The sequence below is a fragment of the Ranitomeya variabilis genome, chromosome 5 (genome assembly GCF_051348905.1).
Source record: "Ranitomeya variabilis isolate aRanVar5 chromosome 5, aRanVar5.hap1, whole genome shotgun sequence".
In the NCBI taxonomy this organism is placed as follows: Eukaryota; Metazoa; Chordata; class Amphibia; order Anura; family Dendrobatidae; genus Ranitomeya; species Ranitomeya variabilis.
The window spans coordinates 220,046,596-220,069,951 of NC_135236.1; the positions used below are offsets into that span (position 1 = coordinate 220,046,596).

At 41.3% G+C, this 23,356-nt stretch overlaps 1 protein-coding gene across 11 annotated transcripts in view; it reads left to right on the forward strand.

The window, feature by feature from the left end:
* TCF12 (transcription factor 12) overlaps positions 1-21,302 on the forward strand; it is a 358,827-nt gene extending 337,525 nt beyond the window's left edge. For 2 of the 11 annotated variants that reach the window (XM_077263810.1, XM_077263811.1), the window contains exons 16-20: positions 10,704-10,818; positions 13,766-13,934; positions 14,615-14,847; positions 14,932-15,085; positions 18,818-21,301. In XM_077263810.1, the coding sequence (XP_077119925.1) occupies positions 10,704-10,818; positions 13,766-13,934; positions 14,615-14,847; positions 14,932-15,074 (660 nt within the window). In that variant the 3' untranslated portion in view covers positions 15,075-15,085; positions 18,818-21,301. Of the gene's footprint in view, positions 1-10,703; positions 10,819-13,765; positions 13,935-14,614; positions 14,848-14,931; positions 15,086-18,817 lie in introns of all 11 variants that reach the window. The other 9 variants (XM_077263806.1, XM_077263807.1, XM_077263808.1 and 6 more) reach the window with 5 other exon arrangements.
* The last annotated feature ends 2,054 nt before the right edge of the window (positions 21,303-23,356 follow it).

Here is a 23,356-nt window from a genome sequence, read left to right on the forward strand (position 1 = left end):
TAGCCTAGCATTATAGAAATCATTGTAAGGCTCTGGTTCTCTGATGCTCATTAACGGGTATATGTCATCCAAAAATTACCTATTTTTAGAATTCGGTTTTATTTTTGAACATTGTCAATATCATGTCTCCCTGTATGGCACCATTCAGTAATATTGTCCCCCTATGTGGACCAATACTGTAATAATGTTTTCCTATGTAACCTCTCATACATCAAAAATGTACCCCTAAGTGGCACCCATATGGTGAGTCATTATTATTGTATGGGGCCATATTAAGGGATATTATTAATGTATGGGACCAGATAAAGGGATATTGTGTCCCTGTATGTGGACCCCATACATCAGTAATGTCCACCTCCATGGCTGACTTTGCATTTGCACAGCATTTACTCTACAGCCGTAAGCCTATCAGAGGCATGCAGCTGCAGAGCATGTTGGCACCGCTAACAGTCTGATGGTGTCACATCGTAAGCCCCACCTGTGACGTGACATGGGGGTGCTCTCTAGCTGCGGGCCTGTAATAGACCTGCAGATGTAGAGTAAAGCCGGCCATACGGATTGCTGTCAACTGAACAATCAATTGTTTGGCCACTAACCATCCCGGCTGTCTCTCCCATTTGCAGGAGTGCTTGTTTGGCTGAGTGCTCCTGTTTTCCCAACAAGAAAACCAGCTACAGACATCTCTGCTGACTGCTTATCTCTGGGACAACTATTTGATCGGCAGTTTGAAATCGGACATGCCTGATCAACTTTCCCTCAACGATCAGTTGGCCGGAACTCTTTTTTTTTTCAGTTTACATAACTGTGTAGTGTTTGTTTTTTGTGTAGCGAGATGTTATTTTTATTGGTACCGTTTAGGAATTCATATGCGTGTTCAATCACTTATTTATGGGTTGTTGTTTTTTTTAATAAACGTCACCATATAGTTTGCTACTATGGGTCGTTACTAACACAGCAGTACCAAATATGTGATGTTTTTCTGAGGATTTCTTCAAATCCCATCCACTATGCTGTAACATCTGGCCGCTGCGGGTTGGATGCTGCAGATGTACGCAGCGTGCAACCCGCAGCGTTTACTGACCGTGGGAACATACCCTTAAAGAATGTTATAACCTGGGAAATGAGGATGGGGTAAACGGACCATCACCTTTTGAAAATGGTGGATCCTGTGACTTCTGTATATAAAGGGGTTACCTGTCATAATACTGGCTGTGATGATAATGACTGCTGAAATGTCTTCTGTGGAGGACATTAAGGGTGAGTCTGATGGTGGGTTTAGTGGATAGTGTGAAAATTGCAAGATTTACATTTTTTTTAGACAGATATTTTTTCAATACACTGTCATCATCATGTTTAACCCCTTCATGACCCAGCCTATTTTGGCCTTAATGACCTTGCCATTTTTTGCAATTCTGACCAGTGTCCCTTTATGAGGTAATAACTCAGGAACGCTTCAACGGATCCTTGCGGTTCTGAGATTGTTTTTTCGTGACATATTGGGCTTCATGTTAGTGGTAAATTTAGGTCGATAATTTCTGAGTTTATTTGTGAAAAAAACGGAAATTTGGCGAAAAATTTGAAAATTTTGCAATTTTCACATTTTGAATTTTTATTCTGTTAAACCAGAGAGTTATGTGACACAAAATAGTTAATAAATAACATTTCCCACATGTCTACTTTACATCAGCACAATTTTGGAAACAAATTTTTTTTTTTGCTAGGAAGTTATAAGGGTTAAAATTTGACCAGTGATTTCTCATTTTTACAACAAAATTTACAAAACCATTTTTTTTAGGGACCACCTCACATTTGAAGTCAGTTTGAGGGTTCTATATGGCTGAAAATGCCCAAAAGTGACACCATTCTAAAAACTGCACCCCTCAAGGTGCTCAAAACCACATTCAAGAAGTTTATTAACCCTTCAGGTGTTTCACAGCAGCAGAAGCAACATGGAGGGAAAAAATTAACATTTAACTTTTTAGTCACAAAAATGATCTTTTCGCAACAATTTTTTTATTTTCCCAAGGGTAAAAGGAGAAACTGGACCACGAATGTTGTTGTCCAATTTGTCCTGAGTACGCTGATACCTCATATGTGGGGGTAAACCACTGTTTGGGCGCACGGCAGGGCTCGGAAGGGAAGGAGCGCCATTTGACTTTTTGAATAAAAAATTGGCTCCAATCTTTAGCGGACACCATGTCGCGTTTGGAGAGCCCCCATGTGCCTAAACATTGGAGCTCCCCCACAAGTGACCCCATTTTGGAAACTAGACCCCCCAAGGAACTTATCTAGAAGCATAGTGAGCACTTTAAACCCCCAGGTGCTTCACAAATTAATCCTAAAAATGAAAAAGTACATTTTTTTTCACACAAAATTTCTTTTAGCCTAAATTTTTTTATTTTCACATGGGAAACAGGATAAAATGGATCCTAAAATTTGTTGGGCAATTTCTCCTGAGTACGCCAATACCTCATATGTGGGGGTAAACTACTGTTTGGGCACATGGTAAGGCTCGGAAGGGAAGGAGCGCCATTTGACTTTTTGAATGAAAAATTATCTCCATCGTTAGCGGACACCATGTCAGGTTTGGAGAGCCCCTGTGTGCCTAAACATTGGAGCTCCCCCACAAGTGACCCCATTTTGGAAACTAGACCCCCCAAGGAACTTATCTAGATGCATAGTGAGCACTTTAAACCCTCAGGTGCTTCACAAATTGATCCGTAAAAATGAAAAAGTACTTTTTTTTCACACAAAATTCTTTTAGCCTCAATTTTTTCATTTTCACATGGGCAACAGGATAAAATGGATCCTAAAATTTGTTGGGCAATTTCTTCTGAGTACGCCGTTACCTCATATGTGGGGGTAAACCACTGTTTGGGTGCACGGCAAGGCTCGGAAGGGAAGGCGCGCCATTTGACTTTTTGAATGGAAAATTAGCTCCAATCGTTAGTGGACACCATGTCGCGTTTGGAGAGCCCCTGTGTGCCTAAACATTGGAGCTCCCCCACAGGTGACCCCATTTTGGAAACTAGACCCCCCAAGGAACTAATCTAGATGCATAGTGAGCACTTAAAACCCCCAGGTGCTTCACAGAAGTTTATAACGCAGAGCCATGATAATAAAAAATTATTTTTCTTTCCTCAAAAATGATTTTTAGCCCGGAGTTTTTTATTTTCCCAAGGATAATAGGAGAAATTGGACCCCAAATGTTGTTGTCCAGTTTGTCCTGAGTACGATGATACCCCATATGTGGGGGTAAACCACTGTTTGGGCGCACGGCAGGGCTCGGAAGGGAAGGCACGCCATTTGGCTTTTTGAATGGAAAATTAGCTTCAATCATTAGCGGACACCATGTTGCGTTTGGAGAGCCCCTGTGTGCCTAAACATTGGAGCTCCCGCACAAGTGACCCCATTTTGGAAACTAGACCTCCCAAGGAACTAATCTAGATGTGTGGTGAGCACTTTGAACCCCCAAATGCTTCACAGAAGTTTATAACGCAGAGCCATGAAAATAAAAAATTATTTTTCTTTCCTCAAAAATTATTTTTTAACCCACAATTTTTTATTTTCCCAAGGGTAACAGGAGAAATTGGACCCCAAAAGTTGTTTTGCAGTTTCTCCTGAGTACGCTGATACCCCATATGTGGGGGTAAACCACTGTTTTGGCACACGTTGGGGATTGGAAGGGAAGTAGTGACGTTTTGAAATGCAGACTTTAATGGAATGCTCTGCGGGCGTCACGTTGCGTTTGCAGAGCCCCTGATGTGCCTAAACAGTAGGAACTCCCCACAAGTGACCCCACTTTGGAAACTAGACCCCCAAGGGAACTTATCTAGATGTGTGGTGAGCACTTTGAACCCCCAAGTGCTTCACAGAAGTTTATAACGCAGAGCCGTGAAAATAATAAATGTGTTTTCTTTCCTCAAAAATATTTTTTTAGCCCAGAATTTTTTAATTTTCCCAAGGGTAACAGGAAAAATTTGACCCCAAAAGTTGTTGTGCAGTTTCTCCTGAGTACGCTGATACCCCATATGTGGGGGTAAACCACTGTTTGGGCACATGCCGGGGCTCGGAAGGGAAGTAGTGACGATTTGGAATGCAGACTTTGATGGAATGGTCTGCGGGAATCATGTTACGTTTGCAGAGCCCCTGATGTGCCTAAACAGTAGAAACCCCCCACAAGTGACCCCATTTTGGAAACTAGACCCCCCAAGGAACTTATCTAGATGTGTGGTGAGCACATTTAACCCCCAAGTGCTTCACAGAAGTTTACAACGCAGAGCCGTGAAAATAAAAAATCATTTTTCTTTCCTCAAAAAAGATGTTTTAGCAAGCAATTGTTTATTTTCACAAGGGTAACAGGAGAAATTGGACCCCAATATTTGTTGCCCAGTTTGTTGTGAGTATGCTGGTACCCCATATGTGGGGGTAAACCACTGTTTGGGCGCACGTCAGGGCTTGGAAGGGAAGTAGTGACATTTGAAATGCAGACTTTGATGGAATGGTCTGCGGGCGTCACGTTGCATTTGCAGAGCCCCTGATGTGCCTAAACAGTAGAAACCCCCCACAAGTGACCCCATTTTGGAAACTAGACCCCAAAAGGATCTTATCTAGATGTGTGGTGAGCACTTTCAACCCCCAAGTGCTTCACATAAGTTTATAACGTAGAGCCGTGAAAATAAAAAATAATTGTTCTTTCCTCAAAAATTATGTTTTAGCAAGTAATTTTTTATTTTTGCAAGGGTAACAGGAGAAATTGGACCCCAATAGTTGTTGCCCAGTTTGTCCTGAGTACGCTGGTATCCCATATGTGGGGGTAAACCACTGTTTGGGCGCACGTCAGGGCTTGGAAGGGAAGTAGTGACATTTGAAATGCAGACTTTGATGGAATGGTCTGCGGGCGTCACGTTGCATTTGCAGAGCCCCTGATGTGCCTAAACAGTAGAAACCCCCCACAAGTGACCCCATTTTGGAAACTAGACCCCAAAAGGATCTTATCTAGATGTGTGGTGAGCACTTTCAACCCCCAAGTGCTTCACATAAGTTTATAACGTAGAGCCGTGAAAATAAAAAATAATTGTTCTTTCCTCAAAAATTATGTTTTAGCAAGTAATTTTTTATTTTTGCAAGGGTAACAGGAGAAATTGGACCCCAATAGTTGTTGCCCAGTTTGTCCTGAGTACGCTGGTATCCCATATGTGGGGGTAAACCACTGTTTGGGCGCACGTCGGGGCTTGGAAGGGAGGGCGCACCATTTGACTTTTTGAACGCAAGATTGGCTGGAATCAATGGTGGCGCCATGTTGCGTTTGGAGACCCCTGATGTGCCTAAACAGTGGAAACCCCTCAATTCTAACTTCAACACACCCCTAACCCTAATCCCAACTGTAACCATAACCCTAATCACAACCCTAACCCCCAACACACCCCTAACCACAACGCTAACCCCAACACACCCGTAACCCTAAATCCAACCCTAATCCTAACCCTAATCCCAACCCTACCCACAACTGTAACCCCAACACAACCCTAACCCTATCCTTAACCCTAACCACAAGCCTAATCTTAACCCTATTTCCAACCCTAGCCCTAATTCCAACCCTAAGGGTACCGTCTCACATAACGATTTACCAACGATCACGACCAGCGATACGACCTGGCCGTGATCGTTGGAAAGTCGTTGTGTGGTCGCTGGGGAGCTGTCACACAGACCGCTCTCCAGCGACCAACGATGCCAAGGTCCCGGGTAACCAGGGTAAACATCGGGTTACTAAGCGCAGGGCCGCGCTTAGTAACCCGATGTTTACCGTGGTTACCAGCGTAAAAGTAAAAAAAAACAAACCGTACATACTCACATTTCGGTGTCCTTCAGGTCCCTTGCCGTCTGCTTCCCGCTCTGACTGAGTGCCGCCGTACAGTGAGAGCAGAGCGCAGCGGTGACGTCACTGCTGTGCTGTGCTCTCACTTTCCGGCCGGCAGACAGTTAGAGCGGGAAGCAGACGGCAAGGGACCTGAAGGACACCGAAATGTGAGTATGTACGGTTTTTTTTTTTTACTTTTACGCTGGTAACCACGGTAAACATCGGGTTACTAAGCGCGGCCCTGCGCTTAGTAACCCGATGTTTACCCTGGTTACAAGCGAACGCATCGCTGGATCGCTGTCACAACGATCCAGCGATGACAGCGGGAGATCCAGCGATGAAAGAAAGTTCCAAACGATCTGCTACGACGTACGATTCTCAGCAGGGTCCCTGATCGCTGCTGCGTGTCAGACACAGCGATATCGTATGGATATCGCTGGAACGTCACGGATCGTACCGTCGTAGCGATCAAAGTGCCACTGTGAGACGGTACCCTAACTCTAATTCCAACCCTAACCCTAAGGCTATGTGCCCACTTTGTGGATTCGTGTGAGATTTTTCCGCACCATTTTTGAAAAATCCGCAGGTAAAAGGCACTGCGCTTTACCTACGGATTTACAGCGGATTTCCAGTGTTTTTTTGTGCGGATTTCACCTGCGGATTCCTATTGAGGAACAGGTGTAAAACGCTGCGGAATCCACACAAAATTGACATGCTGCGGAAAATACAACACCGCGTTTCCGCATGGTATTTTCCGCACCATGGGCACAGCGGATTTGGTTTTCCATAGGTGTAAATGGTACTGTAAACCTGATGGAAAACTGCTACGAATTCGCAGCGGCCAATCCGCTGCGGATCCGCGGCCAATCCGCTGCGGATCCGCGGCCAATCCGCTGCGGATCCGCGGCCAATCCGCTGCGGATCCGCGGCAATCCGCTGCGGATTCGCAGCCAAATCCGCACTGTGTGCACATGCCCTAACCCTAACCCTACCCCTACCCCTAATTCTAACCCTAGTTCTAACCCTAACCCTAGTAGAAGAAAAAAAAAAAATTTATTTGTTTTTATTATTGTCCCTATGGGGGTGATAAAGGGGGGTCATTTACTATTTTTTTTATTTTGATCACTGTGATAGGCTATATCGCAGTGATCAAAATACATCTGAAACGAATCTGCCAGCCGGCGGGCGCAGTGCGCATGCGCCCGCCATTTTGCAAGATGGCGGCGCCCATGGAGAAGCCGGACGGACACCGGGAGGCCCGGTAAGTATGAAAGGGGGGTGATCGGATCACGGGGGGGGGACCGGAGCACAGGGAGGGGGGATCGGAGCACGGGGGGAGCGGACAGGACGACGGGGGGAGCGGACAGGACGACTTAGGGGGGTGGACCACATAACGGAGGACGGGGGAGGAGATCGGTGGGTGTGGGGGGGGACAGATTAGGTTTTCCAGCCATGGCCGATGATATTGCAGCATCGGCCATGGCTGGATTGTAATATTTCACCGTTTTTTTAGGTGAAATATTACAAATCGCTCTGATTGGCAGTTTCACTTTCAACAGCCAATCAGAGCGATCGTAGCCACGAGGGGGTGAAGCCACCCCCCTGGGCTGAAGCACCACTCCCCCTGTTCCTGGTGATCGGGTGAAATTGGAGTTAACCCTTTCACCCGATCTGCAGGAGCGCGATCCCTCCATGACGCATACGCTGCGTCACAGGTCGGATTGGCACCGACTTTCATGACGCAGCATATGCGTCAAAGGTCGGGAAGGGGTTAAATACATTTAACAAAACCTACCTTAAGCAGTTCTCTTTCAGGGCCTGGTTGTGTGTTACTTGTTTTTTCTTTGAAGTAAACACATTTAGAGACCCATGAAGAGGAGACATAACGTGAGCCATCTCTAGCTGATAGATGGCGTCCACACTAGTTGAGGACTTTGAGACTTTTTGATAATGAATAAAGTATTAATTTTTAAGTGTCGTCTTTTTCAGCTGTTGGTGAAGGAACTATAAAATAGCTAATATGTTAATATGGAGTATTCTTTTGAAATTATTCACTCCTTGGGATTTTTTAAACTGATTTTCCATTGTAAACTATTTAGGTTGAATTTGCCTGTTTTGCCTCTGGGATGAAGATGTCATATTTGTGACTCATGTTAGTTTGAGTTCTCCTACATTGTATTGTACTTTTTACGCTGTAGGTTTTTCTGATCAAGGGCTGCCCCCACAGTAATAGACGCCATTGTAACACCTATCACTTGTGTAATTTGTGCCCGCTCCATGTGGTGGAACTGCCCAGACAAGGGCACTTTTGTATAAGCTTCTGTTATGAAAGCAGTTGCTGGTTGACTGTTCATGAAAATTACAGCAGAATCTGTGAGCAGTTCAAAGGCCTGTGTAGGTCTGTTTGTTGTAGTCTGGTTTTATTGGGGAGCGAGGTCTCTAATCATGGATCTGTATACAAGAGCGCCTTGGAGCAACAGCCTTCTCTAGTCAAATAGCAGACTGTCAGCTGTATGGTAATGAGCTGTACAATTAAAGCGCCATCCTATCAGGCCTTGCTGAGAAGGCCACTCTGCCCAGACAAAGGGCTGTTTGTACACCTGTTGTGTGTGGACATTGCATCTTAATGGCTTTAACCCTTTGGGCATTGTGAAGCCCTGCAAGTGAGATTGACACTAGAGTCGTTGAAAGAACAGAACAAAGCAAAGGCTTAGTGCAAGTTAAAAAGGACAACACTGGTTGTGAAAGTTACATTCTTCAGGGAAACATGCAAGAGCCATTTGCAAGTGCAATCTAGTTACAGATAGACAGAAAGGAAGTCCTGCTAATTTGATTAAGCTTGGCTCTTTGAGTAAAGTGACGTAATGGGAAAGTTGTTAACCATCTCCATAAATAAAAATACAAATTTGGGAACCTGGGAAAACCTGGGAAATTGAAAGCATGTCAAAGGACACTTTGAATCCTGGATATTATAATGTTTGTCTTGGAAACCATCTTACCTCTCCTTTTCATGACTGTTAAAACAGATTTGCTCCATTACAATATTAATAGGCCAAAAATACTCTCATAGTATGATGAATATTTTACAATTATGTGGGAGGAAGACGACTCATGTAAAATTGCCAAATCTGTAAATGTTCATTACGGTGTGACTAGATATTTCAAATATAGGTAATTATTTTAAAGTCTACATACACAGGATGTTTCTTTTTTATTACTATTTTGGGCTTCAGAAATCCTAAAAACATGCGCAGAACAAAAAAAAATAATAATTTAAACCCCCTGAAAATTGGATTGTGTGAAGGCGGACATAAGCTTGAGTTTTTGACAATATTTCCATGTGTTCTACTTGCAGAGTCAGAAAGCAGGCTCATAGAAAAATGACAAGTTAGGCTGGCTCAGACGAGTGTATGTAATAGTTAGTTTTTAGTGATGAGCGAATATACTCGTTACTCGAGATTTCTCGAGCACGCTTGGGGGTCCTCCGAGTATTTTTTAGTGCTCGGAGATTTAGTTTTTAGCGCCGCAGCTGAATGATTTACATCTGTTGGCCAGTATAAGTACGTGTGGGGATTCCCTAGCAACCAGGCAACCCCCACATGTACTTATGCTGGCTATCAGATGTAAATCATTCAGCTGCGGCAAGAAAAACTAAAACTCTGAGCCCTAAATACTCGGAGGACCCCTGAGCATGCTCGAGAAATCGCGAGTAACGAGTATATTCGCTCATCACTATTAGTTTTTCATCCCGAACAAGCAGAAGATTTTTTTATCTGCTCTTCATATGCCTTATTTTTTTGTAAAAAAAAATAAAAGACCAAATACAGTTTTGTAAATTGTAATTGGATCAGTAAAAGAGTATTCCACTTGGATGCTGTCCGTTATCTAATGTTTTATTTTTTTTAATTTGTTTTTTAAAGCACCCATTAAATTTAATGAGAGAGTCTGATTCGAAAAATGGATCAGAATAGTGCATTCTATGTTTGTTTATTTTTTTCTGCTGAATTACCCCATTCACTTCTTTTGGTTTGTGTGCTGTTCGTATTCTGTCCGTTGTGCATATGAACGAAACATACACTCGTCTGAATGAACCCGTAGAAAGAACTCATGAAATCTGATTTGAAAAGTAATAAAATAGGGGAAATACATATAATAGCTTGTGTTTCATTTTAATCAGCAGGCACATGTTATCTGCTGGTCTATTGTTTGTGTAATTCTGGTGTCAGAGTTAAATTTACCATGAATTGTAATCTAACATGATCAATGTCTTTGAAGTTAAGGATTCTAACCTTATTAAAATTGTTTAGAAATGTTATATTCAGCTTCTTACCTTTAGCCAATAATTTGATATGTCTGTCATGTTCTAAATAAAATTATCCTTCGTTCACTGATTGTCTGAATGTCTGAGCCACATGTTGGCAGGGGGAATACAAATTTTTTTATTCTTGCATAGTATCCTGTTAAATATTATAAATTACTAGCTTACTAAAATCATGTCCATCATACATACATACATGGAAATAAATACACTTTTTTCCATTTTAAATTAGATGAATGAATTTAGAAAAAAACTGTAAATTAATTCTTTAAATTCTTAAATGATCGGTGTAAGTAGTTATGCAGTAGTTTACAGCACTGATGTGGATGTGCATGGGTTTTGCTTGCATTTAGTGGCGATATGCTTGACACCGGCTTCTTTGTGAGTGCTGAAAGGCACACCTCAATTATTTATTTCATTAGATCGATCTTTTTTCCTGTATAATTTTATATGTCCAAAGAGACCTGATCTTCTGATGTGTGGTTACCGCTCTGATTACAATTGTATGTTCTTTCCCTGCTATAGTTGGGAAATCAGAGAGAAGAGTCTGTGAGCCTCAACAATGACCATGCAGCTCTGTCCAGCACAGTGTCTGCTTCAAGCACAGAAATAAACCACAAACCCCAAGACAATTACAGAGGTAACATATCTACAGCATCTTACCCTGCCGTTATATTAGCAGCTGGGTGATCCTTTAACACTGATGTGAATTGGTTTGCCACCAAAAAACCCATTTAATCAGAAAAATTTGCATGAACTGAGTAAACGAACTGTGTGGTTGACATTAAGATCTGATGTAGAGGGATAGTGGAAAGTCACCGTTGTTCACATTAACTGGTCTTTTTTTTCCCGATGGTGCTTTTATATAAAGATTTTTGGTAATATTTTACAGGCCATATTTGTTGTGCTATTTCTAACACCAAACCCTTTGGCCACTTTTTAGCAACCTTTTGAAAGACTATCTTTTTCTTACTTATTGATAAGTATGGAAGGGCTTCGTTCTGTCTCAGCAGATACTGTGTCTCTGTCAAAACAGAGCAATATGTCACATTATCTTATTAGGTGGCATAATGTATTCTATATACTTAACCTTAAGTGGTTGTCCAAGTGTTGGACAAACCCTTTATTTGTCAAAATTTTTGGCCCGGATAAAAAAAACAAAAAAACTTGGCGCCCTTCCTGCGGTGTCAGCACTCATGGCCCCGGGGCTCTCGTGCGGTTGTTGAGACACGTGACCCCGGTGCCCAATCAACATCGGCGTCACTGTCCCCACCTTAGGACAAATCGAGCATGTAGAGGAAGTCCAGGCTGCTGCTGATCTGACTTACTCTTCATGTTCAATTTATCTGAAGGTGGAGACAATGACACTGATGCTGATTGGGTGTTGAGGTCACGTGTCACAACAACAGCACAGGAGCCCCGGAGAGCGCGAGTGCCGACACCGCTGGCACGGGAGGAGAATATGAGCTTTTTTATTTTATTGGGGCCAAGCGTGGGGTATGAGAAGAAGTTGGCCAAGTAGTGGACAACTTGTTTAAGCGTAAGGTTAATTGGGTTGTCTCTTATGTATTATGCATTTTCTGTGGTTGTATTCATGCGTCTACACTTCGCCATTACCACTCCTTAAAGGCGTTGTCCATTTTCAGGAAAGTGGGCTGCAAACGCTATGAAATTCCTAAGATATCAAACACAGCAGTACTCTCCCTCCCTGGGTTCAGCGCTAAAGCCCCACTGGTTGTCCAGTTTTATTGTTTTGGCTGCATGGTGATATCACATTGATGGCGCACTTCACCACTGAGGTAGAGTTCATGAGCCGCTGAGCTCAATGAATGGCTGCAGTAGTGATGCAGACTGTTGACATGGCGTCACTCCTACCGCTAAAGCACTGAAACTGGAGCCGTGGCTTGAAGCCATGAATGTGAGTACCTGTTGCATTTGATAATTTAGGCATTTTACAGGATTTTGGACCCCCTTTCCTGAAATGGGAAACCCCTTTAAGAAACAAAGTGGTAGTGGTGCAGCACTGCAGAATGAATACAACCCCACATAATGTGTATTTTTTTCAGCTTCGTGTAGCAGCCTATAAATTGATATGGAAAAAATAATTCTTACATGCTCGATTAGTGGTTACCTTTAGTTACCGGTAATTAAAAATAACCACCTCTGCAGTCCTCATTCATTAATTCATTAATATTCAGATCCGAAGATATGCAGTTTGCAGACTGATACATATTTCAGTCTCTTTCCTAGTAATATAGGCTGGAAAGGAGCCTTGTGTGTATCCAGGGTACTGTTGTGTTAACTTTCATGTATCAGCACATTTCCACAATTGGACGTTTCGTCTGTCCTTGTGTGTGCCTCATCATTTATAGCCTGTTTTCTCTGCTCTCCATAAAACTTTAGATACTTTTTTCCCTGTTCAGTGTAGATGTTTGTACAACACCCTGGTGAGCCATGGACGTCTGTAGACGCATAGTGGGCATGGGATTTCTTTTTTCTCCCATCCAATATGCAGTAACAGCTGGCCGCTGCGGGTTTGAGGCTGAATAAGTACACAGCGTCAAACCCGCAGCAATTACTGATTGGCTGCACATACCTTAAAGGTACCTTCACACTAAGCGACGCTGCAGCGATATCAACAACGATGCCGATCGCTGCAGCGTCGCTGTGTGGTCGCTGGAGAGCTGTCACACAGACAGCTCTCCAGCGACCAACTATGCCGAAGTCCCCGGGTAACCAGGGTAAACATCGGGTTACTAAGCGCAGGGCCGCGCTTAGTAACCCGATGTTTACCCTGGTTACCAGCGTAAATGTAAAAAAAAAACAGTACATACTTACATTCCGGTGTCTGTAACGTCCCCCGGCGTCTGCTTCCTGCACTGACTGTGAGTGCCGGCCGTAAGGCACAGCACAGCGGTGATGTCACCGCTGTGCTCTGCTTTTACTTTACGGCCGGCACTCACAGTCAGTGCGGGAAGCTGACGGCGGGGGACGTGTGACAGACAGCAGAAGGTGAGTATGTACTGTTTGTTTTTTTTACTTTTACAATGGTAACCAGGGTAAATATCGGGTTACTAAGCGCGGCCCTGCGCTTAGTAACCCGATATTTACCCTGGTTACCTTTGTAAAACATTGCTGGCATTGTTGCTTTTGCTGTCAAACACGACGATACACGCCGATCTGACGACCAAATAAAGTTCTGAACTTTCAGCAATGACCAGCGATATCACAGCGGGATCCAGATCGCTGCTGCGTGTCAAACACAACGATATCGCTATCCAGGACGCTGCAACGTCACGGATCGCTATCGTTATCGTCGCTTAGTGTGAAGGTACCTTTAAACAATGGACTTAAATTTGCAGTTGAAGATTGTTAATGAAGACTAGTTAGGAAGCAAATGAACGATAAAAAAATAATCTGAACAAAGGTGTCATAGATGTTAATTCTTTTTGTGGGGTTCTCGTGATTTTATATGCTGTATAAGCTTTATTTATTCCCTAATTTTCTAGCTTTGCTGTGTATTACATTATTATAAACACCGGCTTAGAATTTGGTTACATTTGCATTACTTGCTTGTTTTGTGGCAGCATTGTCTGGTGGATTGACTAACCAACCTGTTATGCCGCCCCTTATTGAAGTGAAGTCTGAGCGTAAAGAAAAGGATGAAAATCTCCTCGATCATGGCTCTTCAGACGACATGAAGTCAGACGATGAAACATCTCAATCTGATCTAAAAACTTCAAGAGGCAGAACAAGGTAATTTAGAGCTAAACTTGAGGGCCAAGCTATATAGGACAATGAGTAATGAATTTTGTAGATATCTTGGGTTTAGTTTATATATTGAGTGTAAATAAGATGAGTGAAGTTACAGCTAGAAAACATAGGCTTTTTATTATTTTAACTGGTTGAAATGGCAGCCTATGCTGTTTGTTTAATAGAGTATTGGTGCTTTCCAGGCAGAGAAAGATATTTTGTAAATTGGGAGATGAAGAAGAATGCACTAAATCCCCATGTGGACATGCAAACAACTAAAGATGTGCTTAGGTTGTGAAGAGGAAAGCCTTCGCAAGCTGCTGGTGCTCCCAATGGAGTTATTAAGAAGACTGCCTGACTACAAGGAAACATAATTAATACATTGTAAATTCTATTAAAATTTTAAATTGGCATTCTCTGTAGTCACCATCTGGACTTGTGTAATGTTTCTTTGCGAACATTATTATTATGTACTCAACTGAACAGTACAGAGAATGTAACAGTAGTCATCGATTTCTGATTAAAGTCCTGGGTTTTTAATTGCTCTTGATAAAATGCCGGGTTTTCGTGTAATCAGACAGTGCAGACTGTCCATATGCAGGTGACTGTTGCTATGTGCTATATGCAGGTTGCTGCTATTTAACATATTCAAGGAAATTTTCTTTCACTGTTTCTTACCACAGCAGTATTAATGATGATGAAGACTTAAATCCTGAACAAAAGGTGGAAAGAGAAAAGGAAAGGAGGATGGCAAATAATGCAAGGGAACGATTGCGCGTCAGAGACATTAATGAAGCTTTCAAAGAACTTGGACGCATGTGTCAACTACATTTGAAGAGTGAAAAACCACAGACAAAACTGCTAATTCTACACCAGGCTGTAGCAGTGATTCTGAATCTAGAACAGCAAGTTAGAGGTGAGATAGTGTCTATATTTGGGGTACACAAATATAAAGTAGACACAATACACATATAGACAATATATTTGTTTTCTGTTACAGAAAGAAATTTGAATCCCAAAGCAGCCTGCCTTAAAAGAAGAGAAGAAGAAAAAGTTTCTGCCGTATCGGCAGAACAATCAACTGCACATCCGGGAACTCATCCTGGGCTTACTGATAATACCAACCCTATGGGTCATATGTAAACATCAGCCAGGTCAGTCTACTCACGTATTTACACTAGTATGGGCGAATCCTGCATGTACCATAAAGCAGCAGCTAATAGAAGTTGTTGTTAAAGCACTGTATTAAATCACAAGTTATGAGAGAAGTGATTCTCAGATTACTTGGGTTTAGCCAATAATCTAGAGTTTAATGTTCCAAAAATATACCGTATTTTTCGGACTATAAGACGCACCGGACTATAAGGCGCACCCAGGTTTTAGAGGTGGAAAATAGGGAAAAAAATATTTCAAGCAAAAAAATGTGGTAAAATATTTAATAACATACTATTATATGTGGTGTTATTATATATAATAGTATGTTATTATGTTGGAAGCTGCGGGACCAGTGTGGTGTCTGTGAAGTACTATATGAAGATGCTGGAGGGTGAGTATAAGAATGGGGGCACAGGGCTTATATTGAAAGCACCACTCAAGCACTGCAAAATAACACTGGAATGCTGCTTTAAAATCCCATGGCAGAACTATAACTCCCAGCATGTCCTGCAGATCCTATGACATGCTGGGAGTTATAGTTCACTAAAGGAGTGGCAGAGTGCTTTATTGTGTTTTGGAAAGACTAACCGCTTAATTGTGGCAGCCAGCCTGTGGTGAGGTAAAAGCATCCCATGACTGCACACACAGAGCCCTCCCTCTTGTTGCCTCTCCACAGCACAGGTTATAAGTGGAAGCCTGCAGATTCTAGTGGGGAGTCTGAAGGACCTGTGATGATGTCAAGAAGAGGGAGGGCTCTGTGCTGCCATGTGATGCTCCAGCCGGCCCACTTCTGACATCATCACAGGTCCTCCTTGTGCACACTGCACAGCACTCAGCTCCAGCCCAGGAAGGTACGCAGCGATCTCCTCTCCCCCGGACCCTGCTGCTGCTGCCTCCTCCTCCCCCGGACACACGGATCTCCCCAGCTGCTGCAGGAATCAGCGCTGAGGAAACCATGTGTGTCCCTGCTTAAGTGCAGTATTCATTTGCTGCTCCCGGCTCACCGCTCAGCTGATAGGGGAGTAGCTAATGAATATTCACTGCACTTAATCATCGGGACCACATGGTTTCCCCAGCACTGATTCCCAGCAGTGGGGACATTTTTCTGCCTCCTGAAAAGGGATAACAGTGCGATCCCACTCGCTGCTGCCCCCCTCCCCACATGCTACATCCCTACCATAAGACGCTCCCACACTTTCCTCCCAAATTTGGAGGAAAAAAGTGCGTCTTATGGTCAGAAAAATACGGTACATGCTGGTCAGTTTTGTAGAATATCAATTAAATCTAATCAGCATGTTTCATATACCCACCTTGACAGTTCATGCATTTATTGGGGTTCATACTCCGGGGCCTTTTTTAGCTATGCAATCACATGGTGATTTCTGCAAGATTTACAACTGCCTTATAGAAATCAATGGATTGGAGAGGTGGCTGGGATATTAGGAGTTAACCTTAAAAATATTCTGGGTGAAATGGTGGATGAGGATGAGGAAAAAGCCAATACGCTAAATGACTTTTTTCATCAGTATTTACACAAGAAAATCCCATAGCAGACAATATGATCGGTGATAACAAAAATTCCCCATTAAATGTCACCTGCTTAACCCAGCAGGAAGTATGGCGGCGTCTAAAAATCACTAAAATTGACAAATCTCTGGGCCCGGATGGGATACACCCTGAGTACTGCAGGAATTAAGTACAGTCCTTGATAGACCATTATTTTTAATCTTTAAAGAGTCCATAATAACAGGGTCTGTACCTCAGGACTGGCGTATAGCAAATGTGGTGCCAATATTCAAAAAGGGGACAAAAACTGAACTCGGAAATTATAGGCCAGTAAGCTTAACCTCTACTGTGGGTAAAAACATGGAGGGTTTTCTAAGGGATGCTATACTGGAGTATCTGAAGAGGAATAACCTTATGACCCAGTATCAGCACGGGTTTACTAGGGACCGTTCATGTCAGACTAATTTGATCAGCTTCTATGAAGAGGTAAGTTCCGGACTGGACCAAGGGAACCCAGTGGACGTAGTGTATATGGACCTTTCAAAAGCGTTTGATACGGTGCCATACAAAAGGTTGATACATAAAATGGGGATAGGGGAAAATATGTGTAAGTGGGTTAAGAGCTGGCTCAAGGATGTGAAACAAAGGGTGGTTATTAATGGAGCACACTCGGACTGGGTCGCGGTTACAGTGGGGTACCACAGGGGGCAGTATTAGGCCCGCTTCTTACTAATAACCTTGTAGTGGGCATACAGAGTAGAATTACAGTATTTGCAGATGACCCTAAACTCTGCAGGGTAATAAGTACAGAGGAGGACAATTTTATATTACAGGATGATTTATGTAAACTAGAAGCTTGGGCTGATAAATGGCAAATGAGCTTTAATGAGGATAAATGTAAGGTCAAGCACTAGGGTAGAAGTAATAAGCTGTATAATTATGTGCTTAATTGTTAAAACACTGTCAAAAACAGTCAAACTCACGTTTAGTGGCTAGTGTCAGGCAACTGCTACAAAGGCAAATAAAATAATGGGATGCATTAAAAGAGGCATAGATGCTCATGAGGAGAACATAATTTTACCTCTATACAAGTCACTAGTTCGACCACACTTAGAATACTGTGCACAGTTCTGGTCTCCGGTGTATAAGAAAGACATAGCTGAACTAGAGCGGGTGCAGAGAAGAGCGACCAAGGTTATTAGAGGACTGGGGGGTCTGCAATACCAAGATAGGTTATTACACTTGGGGCTATTTAGTTTGGAAAAACGAAGGCTAAGGGGTGATCTTATTTTAATGTATAAATATATGAGGGGACAGTACAAAGACCTTTCTAATGATCTTTTTACTCATAAACCTGAGACAGGGACAAGGGGGCATCCTCTATGTCTGGAGGAAAGAAGGTTTAAGCATAATAACAGACGCGGATTCTTTACTGTAAGAGCAGTGAGACTATGGAACTCTCTACCGTATGATATTGTAATGAGTGATTCCCTACTAAAATTTAAGAGGGGACTGGATGCCTTTCTTGAAAAGTATAATATTACAGGTTATATACACTAGATTCCTTGATAGGGCGTTGATCCAGGGAACTAGTCTGATTGCCGTATATGGAGTCGGGAAGGAATTTTTTTCCCCAGTGTGGAGCTTACTCATGGGTTTTGTTTTTTTTTTGCCTTCCTCTGGATCAACATGTTAGTTCATATTAGGTTAGGATATGGGTTCAACTAGATGGACTTAGTCTTCCTTCAGCCTTAATAACTATGTAACTCCTATCCTGGAATGTATCTGTTGTGCACACTCAGTGACTGGGGAGCCACTAACTGCCAAGCTCCATAGAAACCAGCTGTACACTATGAAAGATAAAAGTTTTCATTGCAGGAGAAGAACAGCAGATAGGAGCAGCAAGTCCATTGCAAGCTTGCTTATTTTCATGCTCTGTAACTAAAACAATTTAATAACATGAATTCCCCTTTCATGTAGCATAATCAGGTTTTGATTTTATATTACATTAGATCTTCACAACTATTATAATTAATTACAGTGAACAATTTTAGAATTAGAACATGGATTATGCATTGGAAATTTCCACTTCTGTATTCTACTACCTGTTACCCTTGAATATGTAACTATTGTGTGTTGTATGTTTGGTTTTATTATGTGTGTAATGTAATAGCTGTATTTAACGCGCAAAAGTGTGTACCTGACCTTCATATTTTCTGTTTCAGGACTCGCACTATGAATAGGATATAGAAGGTGACCTTTTCATCACAAGGACACAGACAACGAACATTGACGACACAAATCTGACAGAACAGAGAGCAAATGAAGAGGGGGGAACCTTGAATCAAGATACCCAAAATGCAATATGATAAAAGCAAATGTGGAACACCTGCATCAGAAGTTGAACTCTGCTAGCATTTCAGCCCATTTCTGAACATATCTTATTGTTTCAGTGTGTCGTTCCTGCACAATCAGACTGTCCTACTATCTCCACACCTTGTGGAAGCTGCCTTGTGCCTAAACTGAATTGACAAATGCATTGTATCTACAAATTTTATTTATTGTTAAGGAACTGTTGTAAAGGTCTACGTATAAAAAGAAAAAGGAAAAAAAAAGGGAAAAGTTGGGCTGAAAGTGATAAAGATTTCAGTTGATGCCAGCATTTGTTAGAACTGTTCTCTTGCAGAGAATACAGACAGTGGCGACCTGTGACCCTTTAGCATTCCCAGCATACCTATTAGTGTCTTAAAGAAGAAAGGGAAATGGCTTTTTATGTCATTTTCATTTCTTTTGCCATTTACATTAGTGTTTTCCAACTTATTGGAAGATATTCCATGGCATAGCTTTGTTTATTTTTCTTTACTTTTCTAATGTTAATTTTGGTCTCTGGTAATCTGAACAGTTATGGTCATAGGTATCCTCCCATGTTACGCTCCATACATTGAATCATGAAATGAAGGTATGAAGAATAGCATTATGTTTTGATATGGCTACTGAAAAGCAATTGTTATGCTGACAAAGTAAAAACAAAAAACTTTACGCTTCATAGTAAAGCGAACTGTAATAAGGCAAGAGTACGATACAAGAACAGCTACTTTCTCCATATACTATCATAGGGCAGTAAACATTAGCTATTAAGCACAAAGCTAAAATACAAAGGAGACTTGTCAGGCAGTAATTAAGGTAAATTAAATATTGCTGGGTGCGTGAACAAATGTAATTGTATTATGAAACATAAAAGCAATATTTACCATCTTAAAAACAAAAAGGTTGATTTTTAAAAAAAGAATTCTTACATTCTGCATCTATATACAGTGTAATGCATTGGCCCGTCATTTATTCTGTTATAACAGAACCCTCTCTCCAACTTAGAGATCACACCCAATCAGTCTTCCACTATGAGCATGGAGAAAATACTCACATTCAGAGTTGTGTCCTGGTTTGAGCAAACATTTTTCCAGATGTTACTGATTCTTCACAGAACAAATTGTATAGGTATAGGTTTTTCATTTTGACAGATGAATTACATGTTAATGGTCCCTTACAAAGTGAATGAGTTAGTGAAGTTAGTGGATCTTACCTTGTGCTGACATTTGCATCCAATCACGGGACTAGATCTGTGGCCTTGTTCTTTATTTCAGTATTTATCAACAGACATTGTTGCTTTTGACATGTGAGAGTAATCACGTGCCACTGCCTGGCCTTTTTCTTTTCTTCTATGCTTTTTTTTGGTCCTTTTTTGTGTGACTATATTAGACTTTGCAGTACGCCCAGAAGCTTCTCTTCATAAAATAGAAAGAAAAAAACATTTGGCTTATTTTTCACTGTAGTTAGTCTTTTATACAATAATCTTGTAAGAAAATTTCTTGAATTCTAAATATTACTCTTTCTAGATTTTTGAAATCGAAAAAGTTTTCAGTAAAAAGTTTCTTACTTTATTTTACTATATTAGGTAGTAAAAATGTAGGGTTATTTACCATAACCTGTTCATTAATATCAGAAATTTACAATAGCATTTTAAAAGCATAGTAGGGTCCTAGCATACCGTGTAGTACCTATGGAGTATTGTAAGAGCTATTTGTCCAAGATGAAATGCTGATCATCTTGTTCTACAGTTTTCATTGTTGGTCTATTGCAGATTTGTACCCTGTGTCAAACTCAACGTATTGTTGATAAAACTTTCAACCAGCAGCAAAAGTTCAAAATTTTTCTGTCAGTGTAACAGAAACACGATATGTATATAACATTTATGTAGCAATAAATGTGCCATCTTTTTGTAAAAAAAAAAAAAAAAAAAACAGTAAGCCTTTTTTTATATAATGCAATGAATTTCAATGTTTTTGAAAGTTTATTTTTTTGGTTATTTTTTTTGTTCCATTGACAATTTTGGTTTTGCTCGGTGATAAACTGGATCTGTAGGAGTCTGGTACTCTTTGTTTTTCATCCAGAGGTGCATTCACAATTCTGCATGGTTCAGAACAATATCTCCCTACATTTTTAATTATTTGCTCTCTATTAAAAGATGCATTTTAAACCAGTAATATACTGTACCTACTTAAAATATAGTCCAGCCAAGAGAATTTAATCTAAGGAGCATAGCAAACCTGTATCCTGTATTGGATGTTGTCGGTTGACCAGCTGCTTGTTCATTTTAATAAAAAACAGCACAATAGTACATGGAGCTCTAGACTGTAATGCAGACACTATCTCAAATTATGATGTAAATTCAAATCCTTTACAAATAAGTGTGTGTATATATATATATATATATATATATATATATATATATATATATATATATATATATATATATATATATATATATACATACACGTATATGCACATACAGTGCAGACCAAAAGTTTGGACACACCTTCTCATTTAAGGATTTTTCTGTATTTTCATGACTATGAAAATTGTACATTCACACTGAAGGCATCAAAACTATGAATTAACACATGTGGAATTATATACTTAACAAAATAGTGTGAAACAACTGAAATACTGTCTTATAATCTAGGTCCTTCAAAGTAGCCACCTTTTGCTTGATGACTGTTTTGCACGCTCTTGGCATTCTCTTGATGAGCTTCAAGAGGTAGTCACCGGGAATGGTCTTCCAACAATCTTGAAGGAGTTCCCAGAGATGCTTAGCACTTGTTGGCCCTTTTGCCTTTACTCTGTGGTCCAGCTCACCCCAAACAATCTCGATTGGGTTCAGGTCTGGTGACTGTGGAGGCCAGGTCATCTGGCGTAGCACCCCATCACTCTCCTTCTTGGTCAAATAGCCCTTACACAGCCTGGAGGTGTGTTTGAGGTCATTGTCCTGTTGAAAAATAAATGATGGTCCAACTAAACGCAAACCGGATGGAATAGCATGCCGCTGCAAGATTCTGTGGTAGCCATGCTGGTTCAGTATGCCTTCAATTTTGAATAAATCCCCAACAGGGTCACCAGCAAAGCACCATCACACCTCCTCCTCCATGCTTCACAGTGGGAACCAGGCATATAGAGTCCATCCGTTCACCTTTTCTGCGTCTCACAAAGACGCGGTGGTTGGAACCAAAGATCTCAAATTTGGTCTCATCAGACCAAAGCACAGATTTCCACTGGTCTAATGTCCATTCCTTGTGTTCTTTATCCCAAACAAGTCTCTTCTGCTTGTTGCCTGTCCTTAGCAGTGGTTTCCTAGCAGCTATTTTACATGAAGGCCTGCTGCACAAAGTCTCCTTTTAACAGTTGTTGTAGAGATGTGTCTGCTGCTAGAACTCTGTGTGGCATTGACCTGGTCTCTAATCTGAGCTGCTGCGATTTCTGAGGCTGGTGACTTAAACTTAAACTTATCCTCAGAAGCAGAGGTGACTCTTGGTCTTTTTTTCCTGGGGCGGTCCTCATGTGAACCAGTTTCTTTGTAGCGCTTGATGGTTTTTGCCACTGCACTTGGGGGCACTTTCAAAGTTTTCCCAATTTTTCGGACTGACTGACCTTCATTTCTTAAAGTAATGATGGCCACTCGTTTTTCTTAGCTGCTTTTTTCTTGCCATAATACAAATTCTAACAGTCTATTCAGTATGACTATCAGCTGTGTATCCACCAGACTTCTGCACAACACGACACGACTGATGGTCCGAATACCATTTATAAGGCAAGAAATCCCACTTATTAAACCTGACAGGGCACACCTGTGAAGTGAAAACCATTCCCGGTGACTACCTATTGAAGCTTATCATGAGAATGCCAAGAGTGTGCAAAGCAGTCATCAAAGCAAAAGGTGGCTACTTTGAAGAACCTAGAATATAAGACATAATTTCAGTTGTTAAAGGGTGATGATTTTAGAAATGGTTTTTTATTATTACTGGATAGCAGTCCAAATTATAAAGACGTTTCGGTCCAACATTAGACCTTCTTCAGTTAACTGCGTTACAAATATATGACAAAAATATAAACAGAATAAGTATACAGAAACAATAGTAAATAAAAAATAAAAATAAAAAACAAAAAACCTCAAATACAGTCAAAGATAAATCTCACAATAACCATGTGATCTGTGATGGATAAGAGGGTAGGGAAGAAAGGTAAGGATAAAAAGGCATATTTTACATACCTGACTGCTTGTGTGATAGTGGTGTAAGGTATCCATGGATATATGATGGGTCCTACAATATAATCTCAGATGGACTTCAAGGGGAAATAATTTCCCTGTAATAGAAGAAGACCAGGTAGTAGGATGTATGGTATATCAGATCAACTTGGTAAGTCGTAGTAGC